The sequence below is a fragment of the Nothoprocta perdicaria genome, unplaced genomic scaffold (assembly GCF_003342845.1).
Source record: "Nothoprocta perdicaria isolate Ctin4 unplaced genomic scaffold, notPer1 scaffold_93, whole genome shotgun sequence".
NCBI lineage: Eukaryota > Metazoa > Chordata > Aves > Tinamiformes > Tinamidae > Nothoprocta > Nothoprocta perdicaria.
Genome location: NW_020456232.1, coordinates 135,073 through 152,331, shown reverse-complemented (window position 1 = coordinate 152,331; position 17,259 = coordinate 135,073). Strand labels below are relative to the sequence as shown.

At 37.9% G+C, this 17,259-nt stretch overlaps 1 protein-coding gene across 1 annotated transcript in view; it reads left to right on the top strand.

Annotated features, from left to right (window-relative positions):
* Positions 1-17,259, top strand: part of USP34 (ubiquitin specific peptidase 34) — a 126,599-nt gene that overhangs the window by 1,186 nt on the left and 108,154 nt on the right. The window contains exon 2 of the mRNA XM_026052909.1: positions 15,978-16,065. Within this exon, the coding sequence (XP_025908694.1) occupies positions 15,978-16,065 (88 nt within the window). The remainder of the gene's footprint in view (positions 1-15,977; positions 16,066-17,259) is intronic.

The window sequence follows — 17,259 nt, the reverse complement described above, 5'->3', positions numbered from 1 at the left end:
GCATCGGCCTTTTTCTCACGGGGGAGAGCTGATGTTTTGGCATGATCATGATTTTATTTAAAAAAACTGCAATGAAAATAACTTTGAAGGACTCGAGAGGCAAGAATAAATGGAATTAAAAAGTTAATATTGGGGAACTGCTGGATTATTAAGAAAATCGTTTGCCAAGTTTGACTAAGCTTGTAATCCTAACATTTTATTTTGAGCCGTGGTGATGTTTGCCCAATTTTAGTGTGTATATCCTATCTTTCYCAGCCGGAGAGGTGAGGAATAAATTGGTGCTATAGGCCACATGCTTATTTAAACTTGGTCCCATTTAGAGCCTAGTGTTATCAAGAGCGTAATGGTGACAGCTGTTTGTTGGAAGAGATAACTTTGCTTGATTATCGTGGTCTAATAAATAATTTCCATTTAAGCTTAATCATGACGGTTGCGATCTTAATTTGTGAAGAAATCTGAATTTCTAGGATGAATTTAGTTTTAAAACCATTTTAAAATAATTGAGAGGCAATTAGATCTTCCCGTACAGTGTCTTGCAGTTCCTTTTACAATGTAATTGTCAATACAATCCTTTATGTAATTTCCCTGCAATGCCTTATATCACTCTCACATTGAGTTTTTGATAACTATGTAGGTATAATTTAATGGTTCTGTATAACTTAATGTTATAAGCCTGCTATTTACAAAAAAGAAGTTGGCTATGTTAGTTAAATTTATTAGGGAAAATATGCACCACTTTTGCTGTATAATTAACTTCCAGCAGTGCTGGTCCGATAACATTAGTTTTGGTCTTCCTCCCAGGGAAGCAAGAACGCTTGAAACTAAAGTGAATGKTTTTTGTAAGTGCTTGGTTGCTAAAGCATCGGATGGTGTGTTACTTGTACCACCTACGTTCTCCGAGTATGAGCATGAGTTATAGGGGAGATGTACTTGAATTTCTTTTACAACTTTCAAGTTACGGTCGTTTGTATTCTTGAGTAATATTTAATGCTAATGTACGGTGGTGTCAAGCCTTGGTATTTAAAACACTGCAGCAAAAATGAAAAGTGGTAGTGAAGAATGAGGTCATACCCAAAATGTGTGAGCCAGAGGCTGCCAGCAGTTTCCTTTTCTGCCCRTTGAGCATTTGGGATTGCCTCTTTACTGAAACTACTGAAACAGTGTTTGGAAAGAGGTCCAGGAAACGTCATTTGGTTTGTTTTAACAATTTCTCACCAAACAAAATATTTTTATGCACAGTGCATACTACCTTTTGTCTTCATTTGCCCTGGTGTTTACAAAACAATTATTTGGTATCAGTTGTATGACAGGTCACTTACTCAACTGACTAATAACTCTTAATTTTTTTGTTTTGAAATGAGCGCAAGGGAAGGTCATGCTTTCCTCAGAAGGGTTTACCAATTTATGGAGGACAGCAGGATGAAACTGACTGATTCTGCAAACAGCACTGCATATTTTTATTATAAGCACATTAATCCTACAGTAAACTATTGGAATATTAATCATGCTCATGACAGTTTGCAGAACGGGAGCCTTTGTCAAGCTGTGACCTTTGGGTAGGCCCAGAGGTTTGTCTTCCCCAAGCTCATTACAAGATTCCTGCTCCCTAGGCTTGATTTTATAACAAGTAGTCAGTGGGCCTAGTTCTATGCAAATACAGTTATGGTAGAACTGCAAACCTGTARTCTAAAAAAGTGTTTGTTGACAAAAGCTCTGAATCAATCAGCCTGTGTTTAATACAAAATTTCATTGCTTCAGCAGGGCAAGCAGGCTATGTTTTGTGGACAGAAGAAATAGTTTTGCTTTCTCTAGCAACAACTTTATTTTCAGCTTTTGATATAACTATAAAACACTGAAAATTCCCTGTTCTAGGAGTTATGACTTCCTGAGAAGTAGTAGGAGCGTGAAGTTATGACTTGGCCCAGGAAATCAGTAAAACACAGTTTCCTCRATTAAATGCTCAAGCTTTAAAACAGTTTTTGCATTTCAAGGCAATGTATTGTGCAGGCAGAGAGAACAGTCTACTTTCGAGTGCTCTAGGTGTGTTAGCATCACACACATTTCTCCTAGGTAGGCATTTAATAGTAATAACATCTTTCTATTGGCTGATCTGATATCTGAGGTAATCTTCCTCAACATACACATTTTTAATAGCCTTAAATAGGGAAAGATAAGAAAACATGACCGTTTACTCTTCAGAATGTGGACACTTATTTACAAAAGACTTAATTAYGCCATGAAAATATGCTTTTTAAGGAATTCATTTAAAGGAATTTACTTTCTACAGGAAAATATGTAGAGGGCATTGAATGTCTTTATGTTAATTTACAGCATTTTGTGTCCTGAGATGAACCCTGGTATGCCATGCTGTACATTCCCTAGTTCCTTTGGATGCCAGTTGTCATTCAAGGAGGGATTATATCAAGTTTTGTTTGTTCTGTAGTAATATTTATATTAATATGCTGTCCAGAAGCCCTGATCAGGATAGTTCTGTTTTGGTAGGTGCTCGCAAAACTAGTTACCTCAAGTAAGTGAGAAGATACAATTTTGAAATCTGGCAGTGATCTTTTGMTCTAAACCATAATTAGGTTCAGTTTGTGAACTCTTAAATAATTTCTAAGGAAGGTGCAACCATCTGTATWGCTTTTATGCAGGCATACACGTGGCTCTGCTGATCCCAAGTCGGCTGCACTTGCCTTGGCTGCCTAAGAGACTGTCTAAGTTGCATCTTTTGGAGTGCGCTTGGTGTTGATGGATGTCGTCTTAAAACTCCAAAGATGGTCTTGCTATAGGATTTTCTTGTTTGTTTTCTTTTACATATTGTAAACACAGTATTACGGATTGGGAAAAACAAGTTTTAGCACAAATTTATAGTCATGTCTACTAGGTAGCTCAGGTATATCTAGGTTATATCAGTTCTTTTTTTTCTGGGAATGAAGATTTTCTGGCCAGCTTTCTGCTTCACCTTCACCATTTTAATCCAAAATGCAGCATCCACTTAGAGGAGAAGGAAGATTTCTTTTGCTTTGTAGTAATATTTTCCAAACTTGTAGTAGTTTCTAGACTTCTGTGAAGTGACAGTACAAATGAATTGGAATACCTAGAGGAAAAAAAAAGAGAGGAGGAACCAATCTCCTAATAGTGAACCTTCTAAAGCAAAAGGGAAGGGAGAATAAAGTAATATTTTAACTTGCTGTTTGTAGCTGTAAAGCAGTTTAAAGATAAAATTCTGTTGTTAGGAAAATACTTCAGGTTTTGCTGTGTTTTGGTGCGTGTTAGCTGATGTGAACAAAAATGATTTTATTTTGTCCCAAAATTTGTTTATGCTGATGAAGATTGGTTCTTTCTTATTACTCCAGACACTTAATCAGTGATGCTAAGTTATGTACATTTTATTCTGCTGATTTGTTTGTAACTTATGGACAATTGACATTTTAGTAAAATCTTTCTCCTTCTATATAGTGAAATATTATCTTGGCTAAGTATTTCTTAAGCAGTAATTAATTCTTTCACTTATCCTCTCAAACTTTATGCTGTAGGTGTTCTCTGTCTCCCTAATAAGGAGCCTGCACAATCTCTGCTGTTATTCCTGCTTAGGTAAATACCTTTATTTAAATTCAAGAAACAATCTTGACTTTTTAAAATGTATGGGTCATGTAGAACTTGAAGTCAATTCGTATCCTATGTTGGAAGACTTCCTGCTAAATTTTTTAATGTTTTTGTGCTGTGTGGCTTTCCCTTTGTTAGGATAGTGTTCAAGCTATTGAATTCCCAAGCATTTTCTGAGATGTGTCAGGCTATCCTGGATGTTATCATGGTTAGTTTTGGGGGAGAAGAGCTGTTTTAATTTTCCTTAAGTACTTTGGTGGTGGAGAATGAGATGGGGCATTGCTGGTACGATGAGGTCTAGACTAGAAATTTTGTGCTGTCGTTGAAGGGGCAGTACCTTGGAGAGCAGACGCTGGTCCTGTTTCCCTCTGCTYGACTTTAAGGAGTTGTCTTGGCTTTTGGAGGACCAAGGGTTTTGTGGAGGGAGTTACACAGCTTCTGSAGAGTCCTTTTAGTTTGTAAAATTCCTTTTTGCTTATTTTCCTTTGCTAAACAGCAAACTATATCTGTTCATTGTTAATACCATTTTTTTCACTTTGACTTTAAATTCCTTACAGTTTTGCTTTCTCTGTGTCACTGGAGTTTGCCACTGCCTTTCTGTGCTCAACTAACAGTGAGACTCAAAAGCAAATCTTGCTCTCTGGAATTGTGTTCTGTGGCCACTGATGGGCAGTCTGTAAGTTGGCATTTTAGAGGTTTGGATGTTTACTTAATTACTGCTATTTCTTGTATTTTCTACTTTGAATATTTAGTTCGATCATACTCTTATCTYATGCCTTATCTTTCTTGCAGCTCTTCTGCTGTTGTGTTACTGTGCTGATGATTTTTGCATTTCTCAGTTTCTCTTCTCACTTGCATGTTCTTTTTGCTTTTTCTTCTGTCCTCCACCTTGCTTTACTCTGTTGCTTTAGGTTCCGTGCTTTCACTTTCCTGTTTCCTTTAGCAGCTTCCATAATAGGCAGATTAACTTTCTTTCCTGAGTTTTCTTGGCYGCTGTTCAGGTCTGGTTGAGACAAGATGAGTGGAGGATGGTGGTGCTATAGTGCTGTATTGATGCTTCCAGCATTGAGCCCTGRTAAGTCTCCTGTGGTATTGGGGACAGCTGGAAATGAGAGCGCCTATATGTATAGGAAAGTTTTTATGATATTTGCTTTTTTTAAATGTAGCTTGTCTATTAGCTTCTTCAGATTAGGTAGCTATTAAGAAATGATATTTTGCAGGTTAAGCTATGCGTTTACACTGATCAGGATGCTGGGACAGCCTGAAAAATAATCTTATCTTCAGAAGCAAGTGGCTGTATTGATTACTGAATGCTGCTTATACTAATAGCATGCTGAAACTAAATGTAGTTGTGGCTACTTAATTTCTATTATTTAAGCATATATTTTTATTTTTTTGTGTAACACATAGCACGATGGCAGTTTTTAAAATAGTGTGWGAAGTGTCTAGACGCCATTCTTCTCACTCAGTTTCTTGTACGTGAATTGATCTGCTGTCTGAGCGCTGAACATGGATGGACGTGCAGCTGTCAGGATTTCTGGTTTTCCTAGCAGTTCATTATCCTGATTGTTTGTAGTTTCATTAAGTTTGGGAGTTTTCAAAATCTCAGGTGTTTGAAAGTAGACTTTCTTGAGGAAATTTGGTACAAATGCGTTATAGGTATCTTTTAGTTAATACTAGAAGAGGAAATACTTATTCTYTTAATCTCTCTGTGCTTGTCTGCCTGCATGTAGAACTCCTCTGGGAGACTTAGTATTGGAACAACCACCTAGTTGAAGAAGTTGAAATGTGTCAGAAAGTCTTGTATGGAAAAAGTACCTTTGATTAGCTATACAAATTGAYATTTGTATAGCTAATTTATAGAAGGTCTGTAAATAAAGCTTTGAAAACACATGGCAATTAAGGTGTGATCTTGAGGTCTGCATCCACACAGCAGATTTTCCCATGAAAAAATAGGAGCTGAGTGGCAATAGGTGTTTTGTTTTTGTTTATTTGTTTGGTTTTTCCTCTTACCTTAGTAGATTCAAGAAAGCCCCAATTCATTGCATAGTTTTATTACTTCATTTCCACTTAAGAGTTTTTAATCTTTGTAATTATATACAGAAACAGGGATGGAAACTTTAGGATGGAAACTGAAGTAAGGCATAACAGCACAAACTTAAGTATTCTCTCTTGGAGGCCATYGAACAACTGTACTAGACTCAAAAAATGGTATATGTGGATTCTTAATAGCTGAGCCTGTGCTCCTATAGTGAGCATGATTTCATGTGGTTGCTTTTTGCCAGGTTTGCAAAGAATACCTGAAGCGCTGGAGCTTTCTGCAAGCTTTTGAGAAGTTTTTGTTTGCTTTCTCCCAGAAAGGTGGGAACTWACTGCTTTTCATTTCTCATTTTGTGTGAAATCCTATGCCTTCAAAACTTGAAGTGTTTGTTCTACAAGAGCAGACTTCTCACGTGAGCTGTGAGTAGATTTTTCTTAAGAAGATAGTCTGTTAGCCAGTTAATTATGTGAATAGCGTAGAAGTCATATGATATTAGTGTGTGTGTTTTATGCTGTGTTATCCATTGTTCATTGTCTTTATTTCTTTATTGTCTTTATCTCTTTACTGTGTCCTTAACCTGTTTTGGAGGATTTGSTATATTTTTAATGAGAACTTAATTCCATTTCCTGGAAATGGTCAGACGCCCATTTGTTAATCTGTGATGCACGCTATTAAATTATTTCTAATTTAAATCACAATATGGAACCTTCTGTTTTTACAACTGAAGGTATTTTTTTTAAGTGAGGTTACTGACATGCTGGTAGCTTGCAGAGCTGTCTTCTGCTGCCTGGCCCTGCTTTTTGGAAACACAGTGATCAGTTTTTGTTCTAAACTCTATGGGCATAAATAAAACTGACATGCTTTCACTTCTAAAYTTTCTGTTTGGAGAAGCTCTGAGTGGGGATAGGAATGGACAGGGGTGTACTTGCAAGGGAGGACGACTCCAGAGAGGCAGAACAGGAGCCAAACTATAAAAAAAAATCTCATCAGGAGTTGGGGAAGTCTGTTGAGGAGGCTAAGATTTTATGCTRCTGTTTTCAGACACCTGATTTCATGATCAGAAATGATATGGTGAAACTGCATTGTAGACTAGTGGGCATCGGTTGCCACCACAGTTGTACAATAATGTCCCTAGTTTAAACTTCTCTAAAGGTACAGTTAAGTATTCTGAAAAATTTCCTTTTTCCTTCTTTTGCTGTGAAATGAGTGTAGATAGCACTGGGGCCTGTGAGCTCACTTCCTCACCTGTTTTCGCTCAACCAAAATATGGATTGATGGTGGACTTGAGGTAATTTTTAGCTACTTAATTGTACTCTTGGCTTCAGGAAGCAATAGAATTTCAGAAGATTTGTGCAGTGAGAAAAAGCTCAGTAAAAGCAAGGGGGTAGTTGGTTTAGGTCTGTCTGCCGTCCCATATGTGTCTGTTGCTACATTGACTGGTCTCTGAATCTTCACAGTTAGGAATACGCTGTGGCTGCTTTATTTATGGTTGAATTAGTATTTTTATTGTCTGAACTTTCTTCCTAATGCTCTTTGAAATGAAACTTTTTACCACGAAGTATTTATAGTAAGTCTCAATGCTTTGTCTTGTGAAGTAATACTTAAGCAGATACAGTCCGATCAAGCTGATCAGAACAGAGTTTGATTTGTCATCAGGAATTGGAAAGTTGTAATAGCGGGGTCCATCTTGATCTTTCCAAACAGTTGACTTTATAGCTTGTGTTTGGGCATAGTTACAGATTGTTAAGCTGTATGCACTTCCTGATCCTTGACTTCTAAAATATTCATTTATCTCGCAATAACATGTGTAAATGTTTTCTGACCAGGGTAGGGAATGCTTGCCACAAAACTTACTACCTTGGAGTTGTGTGTATTGGCTTTACACATTGTCTTCATCTCTCATTTCTTTTGCTTTACTTGCTTTCAGAGAAGAATTATGCAATTAGACACTAGCCAATAAATTACTGAAAACACCATGTGTTTCAGTGAATTATTAAATGCAGGATTTCTTAGCAAAACTGACAGCAGAATTTGACAAGCATATGTCTGGAAGCTGAGAGAGAATCTTAATGCAGCTCTGCAACTTGCCTGTCCTTTCTCAAAATTTTATTCTTCTTTTAGTATGAGGCTTGCTTGTGTCTGTTTTGATCAAAAATGTCCTGTCATCAAGCAGCTCTTTGGCTTTTGAAGGAACTGCCTGAAGCCCCGTAGGCTGGTTTATCCCTCTTGTTTCCTTGTTTAAGGAAGCTCAAATATATTTTGTAAGAAATTAATCATATTTGCCCCTCTCAGATTTTGACTGTAAAAGGGAGGTCACAGTCATTAGGCACTTCTGCTCTAAATTTACTGGAAATCTGGTGCTTCCCATTGGTCACTGTGATTGCAGTCATGGGCTCTTGTTGTTTTGTTTCTAGTTATGTGAGAAGTCAGTCRAGTTGTGGTATATTGTTTTCAAGGCTAATATGTTACAAGAAAGAAATAATGCAAATAAATATGCCATTTTAAACAAGATAAGCAATTCTTTATCAGAGTAGTAATTTCTGCCCTGAGGGTGGCAGCTCTAGCTCTGGAGATTGCCTTGGAGTAATTAGTGATGTGCTGGGAATTGGTTTTATGTGGACACTGTTCAATCCTGAATTGGTTCCTTAAGAAACAGAGTGGTGGCTGTCAAAATATTTATGGTCAGCAGTCAGTCTCCACGCCCACCAGTATAGGCTTCTGTACATTTTGATAATGTCAAGCAGACTTGTTTCTATGGAAATACTTCTTAAAGTGAGCCAGATACTGTATTGAAAGAAGAGATAAAACAATGTTGCGTTAAAGGGCAAAACGTAATCTGCCCAGAATTTTAACATCTTGTCTTGGAGTTGAAAACAATTGGCAAAACTGAGTTAAGATAGGACTTGAGTAAGGGCACACCTTTCACATCGATGAATGGTGTGGATGCATCAAAAGTTCTTTACAGCCTTTTTCTTCAGTTAATGAAAATCCTAATACAAGCTTGAGGAATGACAGTGCAGGGATAACTGTAGCTTCCTGTTCGTAAGCCCCATGCATCTCCCACGACTGATGCTGAACAAGAGCTTAGGAACGCTGCTTGGCCTTGCTGTGCTGGACCCGTCTCGCCGTGCTGGACCACAGCTCTGGCTTCCCTGGAAGTTTAATGGCTGGTAGTCCCACAGTGTGRTGCCGAATCAGAAACCTTCCCAGGAGCTGGCAAGTGGAGAAGGGCAAAGCTGGTGCTCTTGGGTCAGCTTTTGCCCAAGCAATTCTCTTTGTGTTGCTGGATGGTACTGCTTTGATTCTGTATTTGCAAATCCTGACCCATGGCTACCGAGATGTGTGATGCGTTGCGTGATGCATCTTGGTTCTGGACATGCTGTGATGAAACGGTGGAGCTCACACTACATAGSACCAGTGAGAGTTTGACACAGCAGCACATAGGTGCTGCTCTGTGTGCAGATGGCAGTGCTGCCTCTGGGCCTGTGCTGACCAGTGAAGCCACTCAGCTTGTGGTGGCGCATGTGTCTAAGACGGTAAGAGGTCACCTGGATACTGATTCATCTAGATAACTTCTGGGCAGAACCAGCTCCAGCGTCCTACAGCTTGTGAGGTTGTTAATGTGAAACCTAGGTAAATTATCTGCTGGTAATYGACATTTGGCTGTGTTGAAGAAAACAAAACAAAACCTTCATGCAATGACTGTGTTTAAATAAGTTTCTTCCAGAACTGTTCTCCTTGAAAGCAGTTGCTGAGGTATATTGTCTTTATGAAGGGGAGAGTCATAAGGTGCTCTTAATAAAGATAACTGTTGGCTTGAGTAGAAGGCTTGATAAGCATGATAAACACGGCGTTTAAACCAAAACAAGTTGTGACTTAGCACACTGCGAACTTTGGCATGGCATCAGTTTTGAGAGAAGAGAATTCCTAAATTACATACAACTTTAAAGAGGCAACTGCTACTGCTTTGCTCCACACTGTCTTGATTAATTATAGTAGAAGAAAGATGCTTGCTGGATAGGAAAAATATGTAGTAAATGAACAGAAGGAGATTCAAAGAGAAAACTGTAATGATGTTTGCATGGAAAAAAGAGGAACATGGAAATTGGCTAAGATCAGCTAATAGACTTGCTTATTTTGGTGAAGTTATAGCTTGTAAATGTTATTTGTCCAATGAACATATATATCATGGCTCTTGCAATATGTCTATGCTGTTTTATGGAATACTGAATTAAAATAAAACTGTTCCCTCTGCTTTTGTGCTGGTGATGGGGAATTATGCAAATGGTGAATAAACAGTTGATGACTGTTTTTGGGGATGGTTTGAGGACCAGTTAAAACTATTCTTTCCTTACTCTTTTGAGTAGCTTCTGTATTTTCATTCATAAGAACACACTATCCTTTAGACTTGCAGACCTTTGACAATTCTTCCCCCTGAGGAAATGAGTCTTAAAGTTGCTAATTCCCATCTTTAAGCTATTATGTTGTCCCATTAATATTTGCTTTGTAATCTGTGTGTGCTTTGTAATTAAAAGTTTGTGAGGAAGAAGGAAAACAAATTTACCAGGTTGAAGTTAAACATGAGAACTTCACCTTAAGTTAAGGATACTTTGTTGGTATGTTGGAGTGGTTTGTCAAGTATTTCTATAGGTAAGAACTTCAGAGTTAGATTTAAAGGGAGTTTGCATAAATTATGATACTAATGTGATGCTTGAGCAATTTTTCGAATACTGAGGAAAAGGAGTCATTAGTATTTAGTGCATTTTAGCATTTAGTGTTTTAGCATTTTTTTTGATGTGTGTCCAATCAATATTGTGGAATACTTTCATGGAGATGGGGGAGTGAAAAGAAGGCTGCCTTTCTCTTACAGAAAAGTTACAGGGAAGACTGGGCAGTTAAGACCAAACTGCTGACACTGAAGTTCAGTCAACACTGTGCCTCTAGATACTTTTTAAAGATAGCTTTGTAAAGCTCTGAAAGAACTCTGGCGTGTATGTCTAAAGTGGCTGCCAATTATCTTTAATAAAGAGAGCAGRATTTATAATGGGTAGAAGTAAAAGGGCAATGAGAGAAGGTAAAATCTTTGCCTATTTTTTTTTCTCCACTGTTGATCTCAGGAAAAAAGTAACTGTCCAGAAAATATCTCAATGTGTATATATGTCTTTAAAATATCTGAATATGAAGGCTGATTTATAGCTGTGAGATGTATTAATACACAGTATTTCTTCTAAAGTTGATATTATTTTCCCTAATGCTATTTCACTTAGTGCTTGACCCTTATTTCCTCTGTTTAGTCTGTGTGAGAAAGTAGTTTCAGCGAATGACATTCATTCTGAAAGTGCCTGGTCTTTCTGTAGAGAAGCTGGTGTTGGGGCGGGGTGGGGGAAGGGAAGGAGCAAGATTTATACATGACGCTGGTCATTACAGTTTTGAATATGTAGAAATTGCTTTTACATATTAACATAATTTATTGTTTATATTTCTTACTATTTCAGAAAAAAATAGAGAATATACTTTTTAAAATTTCTCTTTCTACTTGCCATTTGAGTGTACTTAGCATGATAAGTGACCTTCGGATATAAGATATTCCTCATAAGTCTAGCATGGTAGTTGTCCTTGAGGTCTAATTACAGTCTGTTCCTCTAGCTCTGAAGTTCTTGCTAAAAATGCACTTAAAGAGATGAGCTTTATTTGTCCACAGTTGAAATTATATTGGCCCTTTCTTTGCAATTGACTTCTGTTTTTCTCATCTTTTCTCATTCTGTTTTTAATGGCTTTATTAAAAGTCTTTTTTCTTAGCTTGGGAGATCGTGTTCATCGACTCTTTTGTGGAAGCCCAGGTGTGTGTCACTTGTTTTTTCATTTCAGACAGGTTAAGKAGAATGAGGAAGGGCAGTGAACTAAGCCACTTCTTTTCTGAAATATTTTAAATTTTTACTTCATGCCTTGTTTTGGCCTCCTGTCAGCTACTTTAATAAATCATTACATTTTAAGTATGTTTGATTTTAGAAAAGAAATGTCTGAAAATATGATGGTGGTAAAAGGGATTAAGCAATAATAGTTATCTGAGGTCAGTTAAGCAGCTTGGATCATTCTTACCTGGTGCTGTGTTGACAAAAGAGGCATCTTGGCCAACTTGCTGCAAAGAGTCTGTGAAACGAAACATTGCAAGGGTGTAAAAAGACCTCATTTTCTACATTATATTTATAGTATAGGAAATACATAGCTGGAATTTACCTACTAGTCTGTCTTCCGCTGTTTGGTTTTGCCTCAGATGGATCTGGCCTTTAGGGTCTGTTTCTGCTCTGTGATCATGGCAGTGTCTCCAGTTTCTTTGCTGGTAGGTGAGCAGTGTTAGGGTGAAGTTACACCAGGCAGGGGGAGCCAAGCTTATTTTCTATCACTGCTGATCAGTGCTGACTTCTCTCTGACTTCTCTCAGCTTCATACTTCTCCCACTTTCCTTCCAACCTCTCTTAATTTACATGGCTCCCATTGGATATTCAGTGGCTTGCAAAGATGGGGGSGGGGGGAAAGAAAGTGGATGATATGCTGCTGGATGGATGGATTGAGTCAGTTCAGGTCCCCAGYTTGAGGTGCTTAGGAGTGGTTGCAAGGCACCCATGGGGCAGCTGCTGCTATAGTCTTAGTCTGAAGATTGACTTAGTCTGAAGATGATTGTGAAATTGTACCTAAAGCAGGAAAAAGGTATTTGATGGAGAAAGAGAGAAGGAAGGGTTGGAGGATGAAAAGGTATGCGAGGCTTTAATGGAGAAGAATAAAAGGACTAGAGCAATTCAAAAAAGAAAATTGTGTACAAAGAGAGCTCAGGAGAGGGAATTAAGGCAGGCTTCTCATGTGACTAGCTGGTGAGTGCTTGGAGAACAGAATGGCTGCCCAACACTGGGGAAGAGCTGAGCGTAGGGCTGGAGTGGCACTAGTGACAGAGATGCTGCGTGGTCAAGCAGTGACTGCTTGTAAAGCTCCAGGGCGAGTGTCATTCTTACAGAATTCTTGATTTGTACTGGAGAGAGCCTMGTGTGAGCAGAGCCAGCCCTGCAAGTCTTCAGCTCTGTAGCAGTGGAGGATCATTATGTCCTGGTGTTACCTTTCCAAACGGAGGAATCATTAGCCTGAGTTTCCTAAAAATCTGGTRTTCCAGGGATGTTTACTCCGGATCAAAACTGGCTGCAGGGGGCAGATTTCCTGGAGTTTTGACCCTGAGTAGGAGACTTGTCGTGCAGCATATCCCATGGCATGTTTCTTTCAGGCTTCAGGGGTTGGTTACTAAGCACAGGGCAGATGGTCAGAAGACACAAGGGCCATCACTTGGATGTGCTTCTGCTGTTCCTGGAGCACACAGGGGTGCTGTTGCTTTGGGTCTGAACTCAGAGAACCTGGAAAAATCTGTCCAACACCTTAACCTGCAAGAAGGGGGCCTGTCATAGCAAAACTTACTGAAAAGGCTTGTAGTTGGTGTTGTGAATGTTAGTGCTGGGTTTGAAACATCAGAGGTGGGAGAACCTGGGAGATACCAGGCTGAGGAGGACCTGAAGAATGTAGACCTCTCATGTTGAGAGAGAGAGAGAGAGAGAGAGAGAGAGAGAGAGAAGAAAGGGTCTCCTCCATAACGGATGGATCTGTTTTAACTCTTGCCTGTACTAGGCAGAGGAAAACCACTTCAAAAGGAGAGCGATGTCATGATACGGAAGTGAAGTCTTTGCAGCAAAATCCTGGAATCCTGTGGCTAAAATCAACAAGAAGGAATGGTAATGAATGCAATTGTTCCTTTTTATTTTCTATGTATAATTTTTAATTAATTCCCAGAAACTGGGGAAGCCTGATATTTGAACACTGGTTGTGAGGACTGGAAGCAGCTGAGCTGAACACTCAGTTTCTGCAAAGGAATCAAAGAGAGAGCTCCAGYTAAGGTCCAGGAGAAGCCCTGCCCATCGCTCAACTCTGGTTGTAGCACAAATGTAGATGAACTGAAGTTGAGGGGGAAGTGCAGCCTCGGTGCGGTTGYTCCTGGGTTGCGCTTTTTGAGGACTTTTAGGGAAAAGATCAGAAGTTCTTCTAGGTACAAACATTTGTGTATACAGTTGCTGTGTGATTTTGTCAGTACTAAATAAGACTAGTTAGAATCAATATAACTATGAAATGTATAAACAGGGAAATCGGTTTCTTCAAATAGCACATGTTCCTTTCTATTACATTCTGCAGAGACRTAGACTTAAGTATTTCCTTCACTTCTGCAATCTGTGCATCTTGTGTGGCAATTGCAGCTGCTACTTCTGAGGGCCATCTTAACTTTTAGTACCTTTTTTTAATTTTAGAGGGAAATTTGAGAGCCTTTCAAGGTACTGCAGTGAATAAAGCTCCCCTGGAAATGAGAAGTCACTGCTATACTTTTCAGAATGTGTGTTTTTAAGTGGTAGGATGTGGGAAAGAGGCAAATTTTATAAATTAAGAAACTTCTATACAAGATCATTCAAATTAGAATTGGGCTTCCAGGGCTGCTTGGTGCTGAGTTATGGTCAACAGGATTGTGTCAAGTTTGAAAAACTTCATGCAGCAAAGCTTAGAAAATTGAGAACTTCATATGGACATTAGGAACATTTTATGCTTTGCCAGTGTTTTGCATACAGTATGTAGAAAAAGATCTGTCTTCTGTGGCAAACTCAACACAAATYAAGAAGGTCCAAGTGTTACAGTAATTTGCCTTTTGTTTGTCTGTTAAAATAAAAGTTTTGACAGGTATCTGTCTTTCACGCAGTGTGTGCCACCTTGTGCTTTGTTCATGAGTGACGGAGATCTTCAAACCCTGCTAGAAGTGAAACTGAAGAGAGATGACTAAAGTTTCATAGTTCCCTGCTAAGAGGCAGGAACTTGTGTTTTCTTATATATGTGTGTGCCTATATAGAAATACATGTATGTGTGTACATGAAACATGTATTTCAAAGAAGACATCAGTGTTTTTTGAAATCTAGAAATGAATTGGTTTTATGTTACAAAAGAAATGATCAATAAAAAAGGAAAAAGCCCTCCATTTATATCGCGATTAGATAGTTGTAGAACTCTAAAGGAATTTGGGACAAGGAAGAAATTAATTTCATTCAAAAGTAAAACTCTAAGTCAAGSATCAGGAGCAGTTCAGATCCATGTTAACACATCAACACATATACTATTTTTGTCTATTTCTTTCTCTAAACATCAATGCACAATTATCATTTTTGAATGAAAATAAGACATTCAGTAGTACCTCACTGGTGTATTTGCATTTTGAGTTCACTATATAGCTGTTCTGATTTCTGTCTATAAGTGTGATAAATGCTTATTGTTACTGGCAACTGGTGATTTTTTAGCACTGAATACCAGTAGAAAGTAGTAAGTGGTGATGTTTGAAAGTAGTAAGTGGTGATGACTTAAGACTCTGAAATAACTTCATGCATACTCTCACGTATAGCATCTGCTCTGATCTTGATCACCTGGTTAGAAAAAGCAAGTTGAGGTCTTGTGGTCATCTCAATTCAGACTCAGAATTTTAAGGAAATAAAAAATCATAAAATTGTTGAAGAGGGTTCATATACAGAAGTGCACACTAAGCTGTACTTCCCAGGGAAGCTTATGCGGAGACATTGTGCTCAAGTCTCCTGTAAATTTAGTTGTTTTTAGATTATTTTATATACTTAAAAGCTTTTTCCCCTGCCTTCCCCCCTGCCTCCCGGCATGTGTTTCTGGAATGCTTCTCTGCACCTTGCAGCTACCTAATAAGGAATGAGCTGTTTTTAATCAAAGAAGTTCATTTATAAGGATGAGGAAAATGTTGTTTCCACAGTATAACCTATAGCCTTGTCCAATTAAAAATGACAGTGTCCAGAAACAGATTGTGTGATTTGTAAGTTTTCTTTTGTGAACCTGGAGAGTTTGATGTTGACCAGTTTGAGTATTCAATAGTAAATAAGAGGCTGTTCCGGATCACTCATTTTTGCAGCAGAGTCCAATATGCTTTTATTTTGAAGCTAATTGTGTCTAAACCTTGTCTCTATTTAATGACAACAAAAAACAAAACCATAGATTTTTGGCTGAATAGTTCAGTTTCTAATATGATAAGGTAAGTTATTTGGGTGTTGTGCATTTTCATGCTGAAATACTTTTCCAGTCAAATTACAGCAAGTTTATAGTAAAGGTCTTTATWATAAAGTGATTTTTTGTTGTTGTTTTTCACACTATACTTTTCATTCTACCCAGATAGCAAAGATAAATTTCATTAAAAATGACACAGTTGCACACTATTGTTTTACTAATATGTTTCTCTTTTTCTTCAGTATCTGTCATTGAAGCTGGTGATGGATTGCAGCTCAGGAAAGAACATGCGCTCAAGATATTTGCTTACATCAATTCCTGGACACAAAGGTATTTTTTTTATAAAGAGTTGATGATACTGAATAGTAACAGTAGGCTGTAGTACTTGGAAAACAAAAGTGTTTTAAAGTGAGTTAAAATGGGCAAGTTATTACTGCGTAGCTAAGTAATGTTTGAAGGTAAAGGRCCTTTTACTATTTAAATATAAATGTCATGTTTTCCAGTGCATATGGGATAAAGCATATTTTGAATGTGACTGCCATTTTAGGTGTTGTAGAAATAAATTATGTAATAGTAAATAGGTAAATTGCAATGACAAATCATGTATGCTGCTGTTTTAACATGAAACTTTCTATCTTCTTGATAGAAACTTTCTATCTTCTTGAGGCATGATGTGTGGTTGAGTTATAGATCTCTGCCATGGGCTACTCTGGGAGCTGAAAGATGTGGGTTCCAGAAACATTTGGACACATTTTTAGACAAAAAGTCCATTGAGAGCTGCTTAATATATTGCTTGCTCTGGAATCCCCTGAAATACAGATTATTCTTTCTAACTCTCAGTAATGAAGGAGACCTATCGACCTGCTTCCAATAATCTTTCCCCAGACATTCCTTTTTTTGCCARTATTTGAGAAAATGTGCGTGGGTGTGATGGGCTAGGATATCATTGGCTGTGTTGTAACTGAGATCAGAAGAGTTGCTCACAGTGATGTTAAAGCAGTTACATCCCTGGGATTGAATTGCTAGTAGATATTTCTGGTATTTTAGTCTTCAAGTGACAATTTAGCATTCTGTGTTTTAGGTACTGTGGTAGCAAACTCCTCCTCTTCCTCTACACAAAGAAGGTTATGTTCATTATTTTCTGAAATACTCTTTGACATGAAAGATTTTAAATCGCAATCATCATCAACAGAAACCAGACTCCTGTCATTCCTTGACAGATCAAGGAATCTCAGCTTGTCTGAGAACACTTGCAACCTAGTGTTTTTCCCAGATCACTAACTATTTAGAGATTTGTCTTGTTCATATATAACATTATAAATGCAACTTAAATATTGGATGACGTTTAACTGTTTTTTATTCAGGTTTCTTTTTATCTTCCTTATGCAGGGCTGCTTATTACAAGAGAGTATGGAAAGCATTCCTTAACACCCCTCAAACAAAACTTTCCTCAAAAACATTCTTTACAGTGGAAATTAGAGTAAGATGCCACAGAAAGAAGTTTTACTTYATATGTTTCATGTA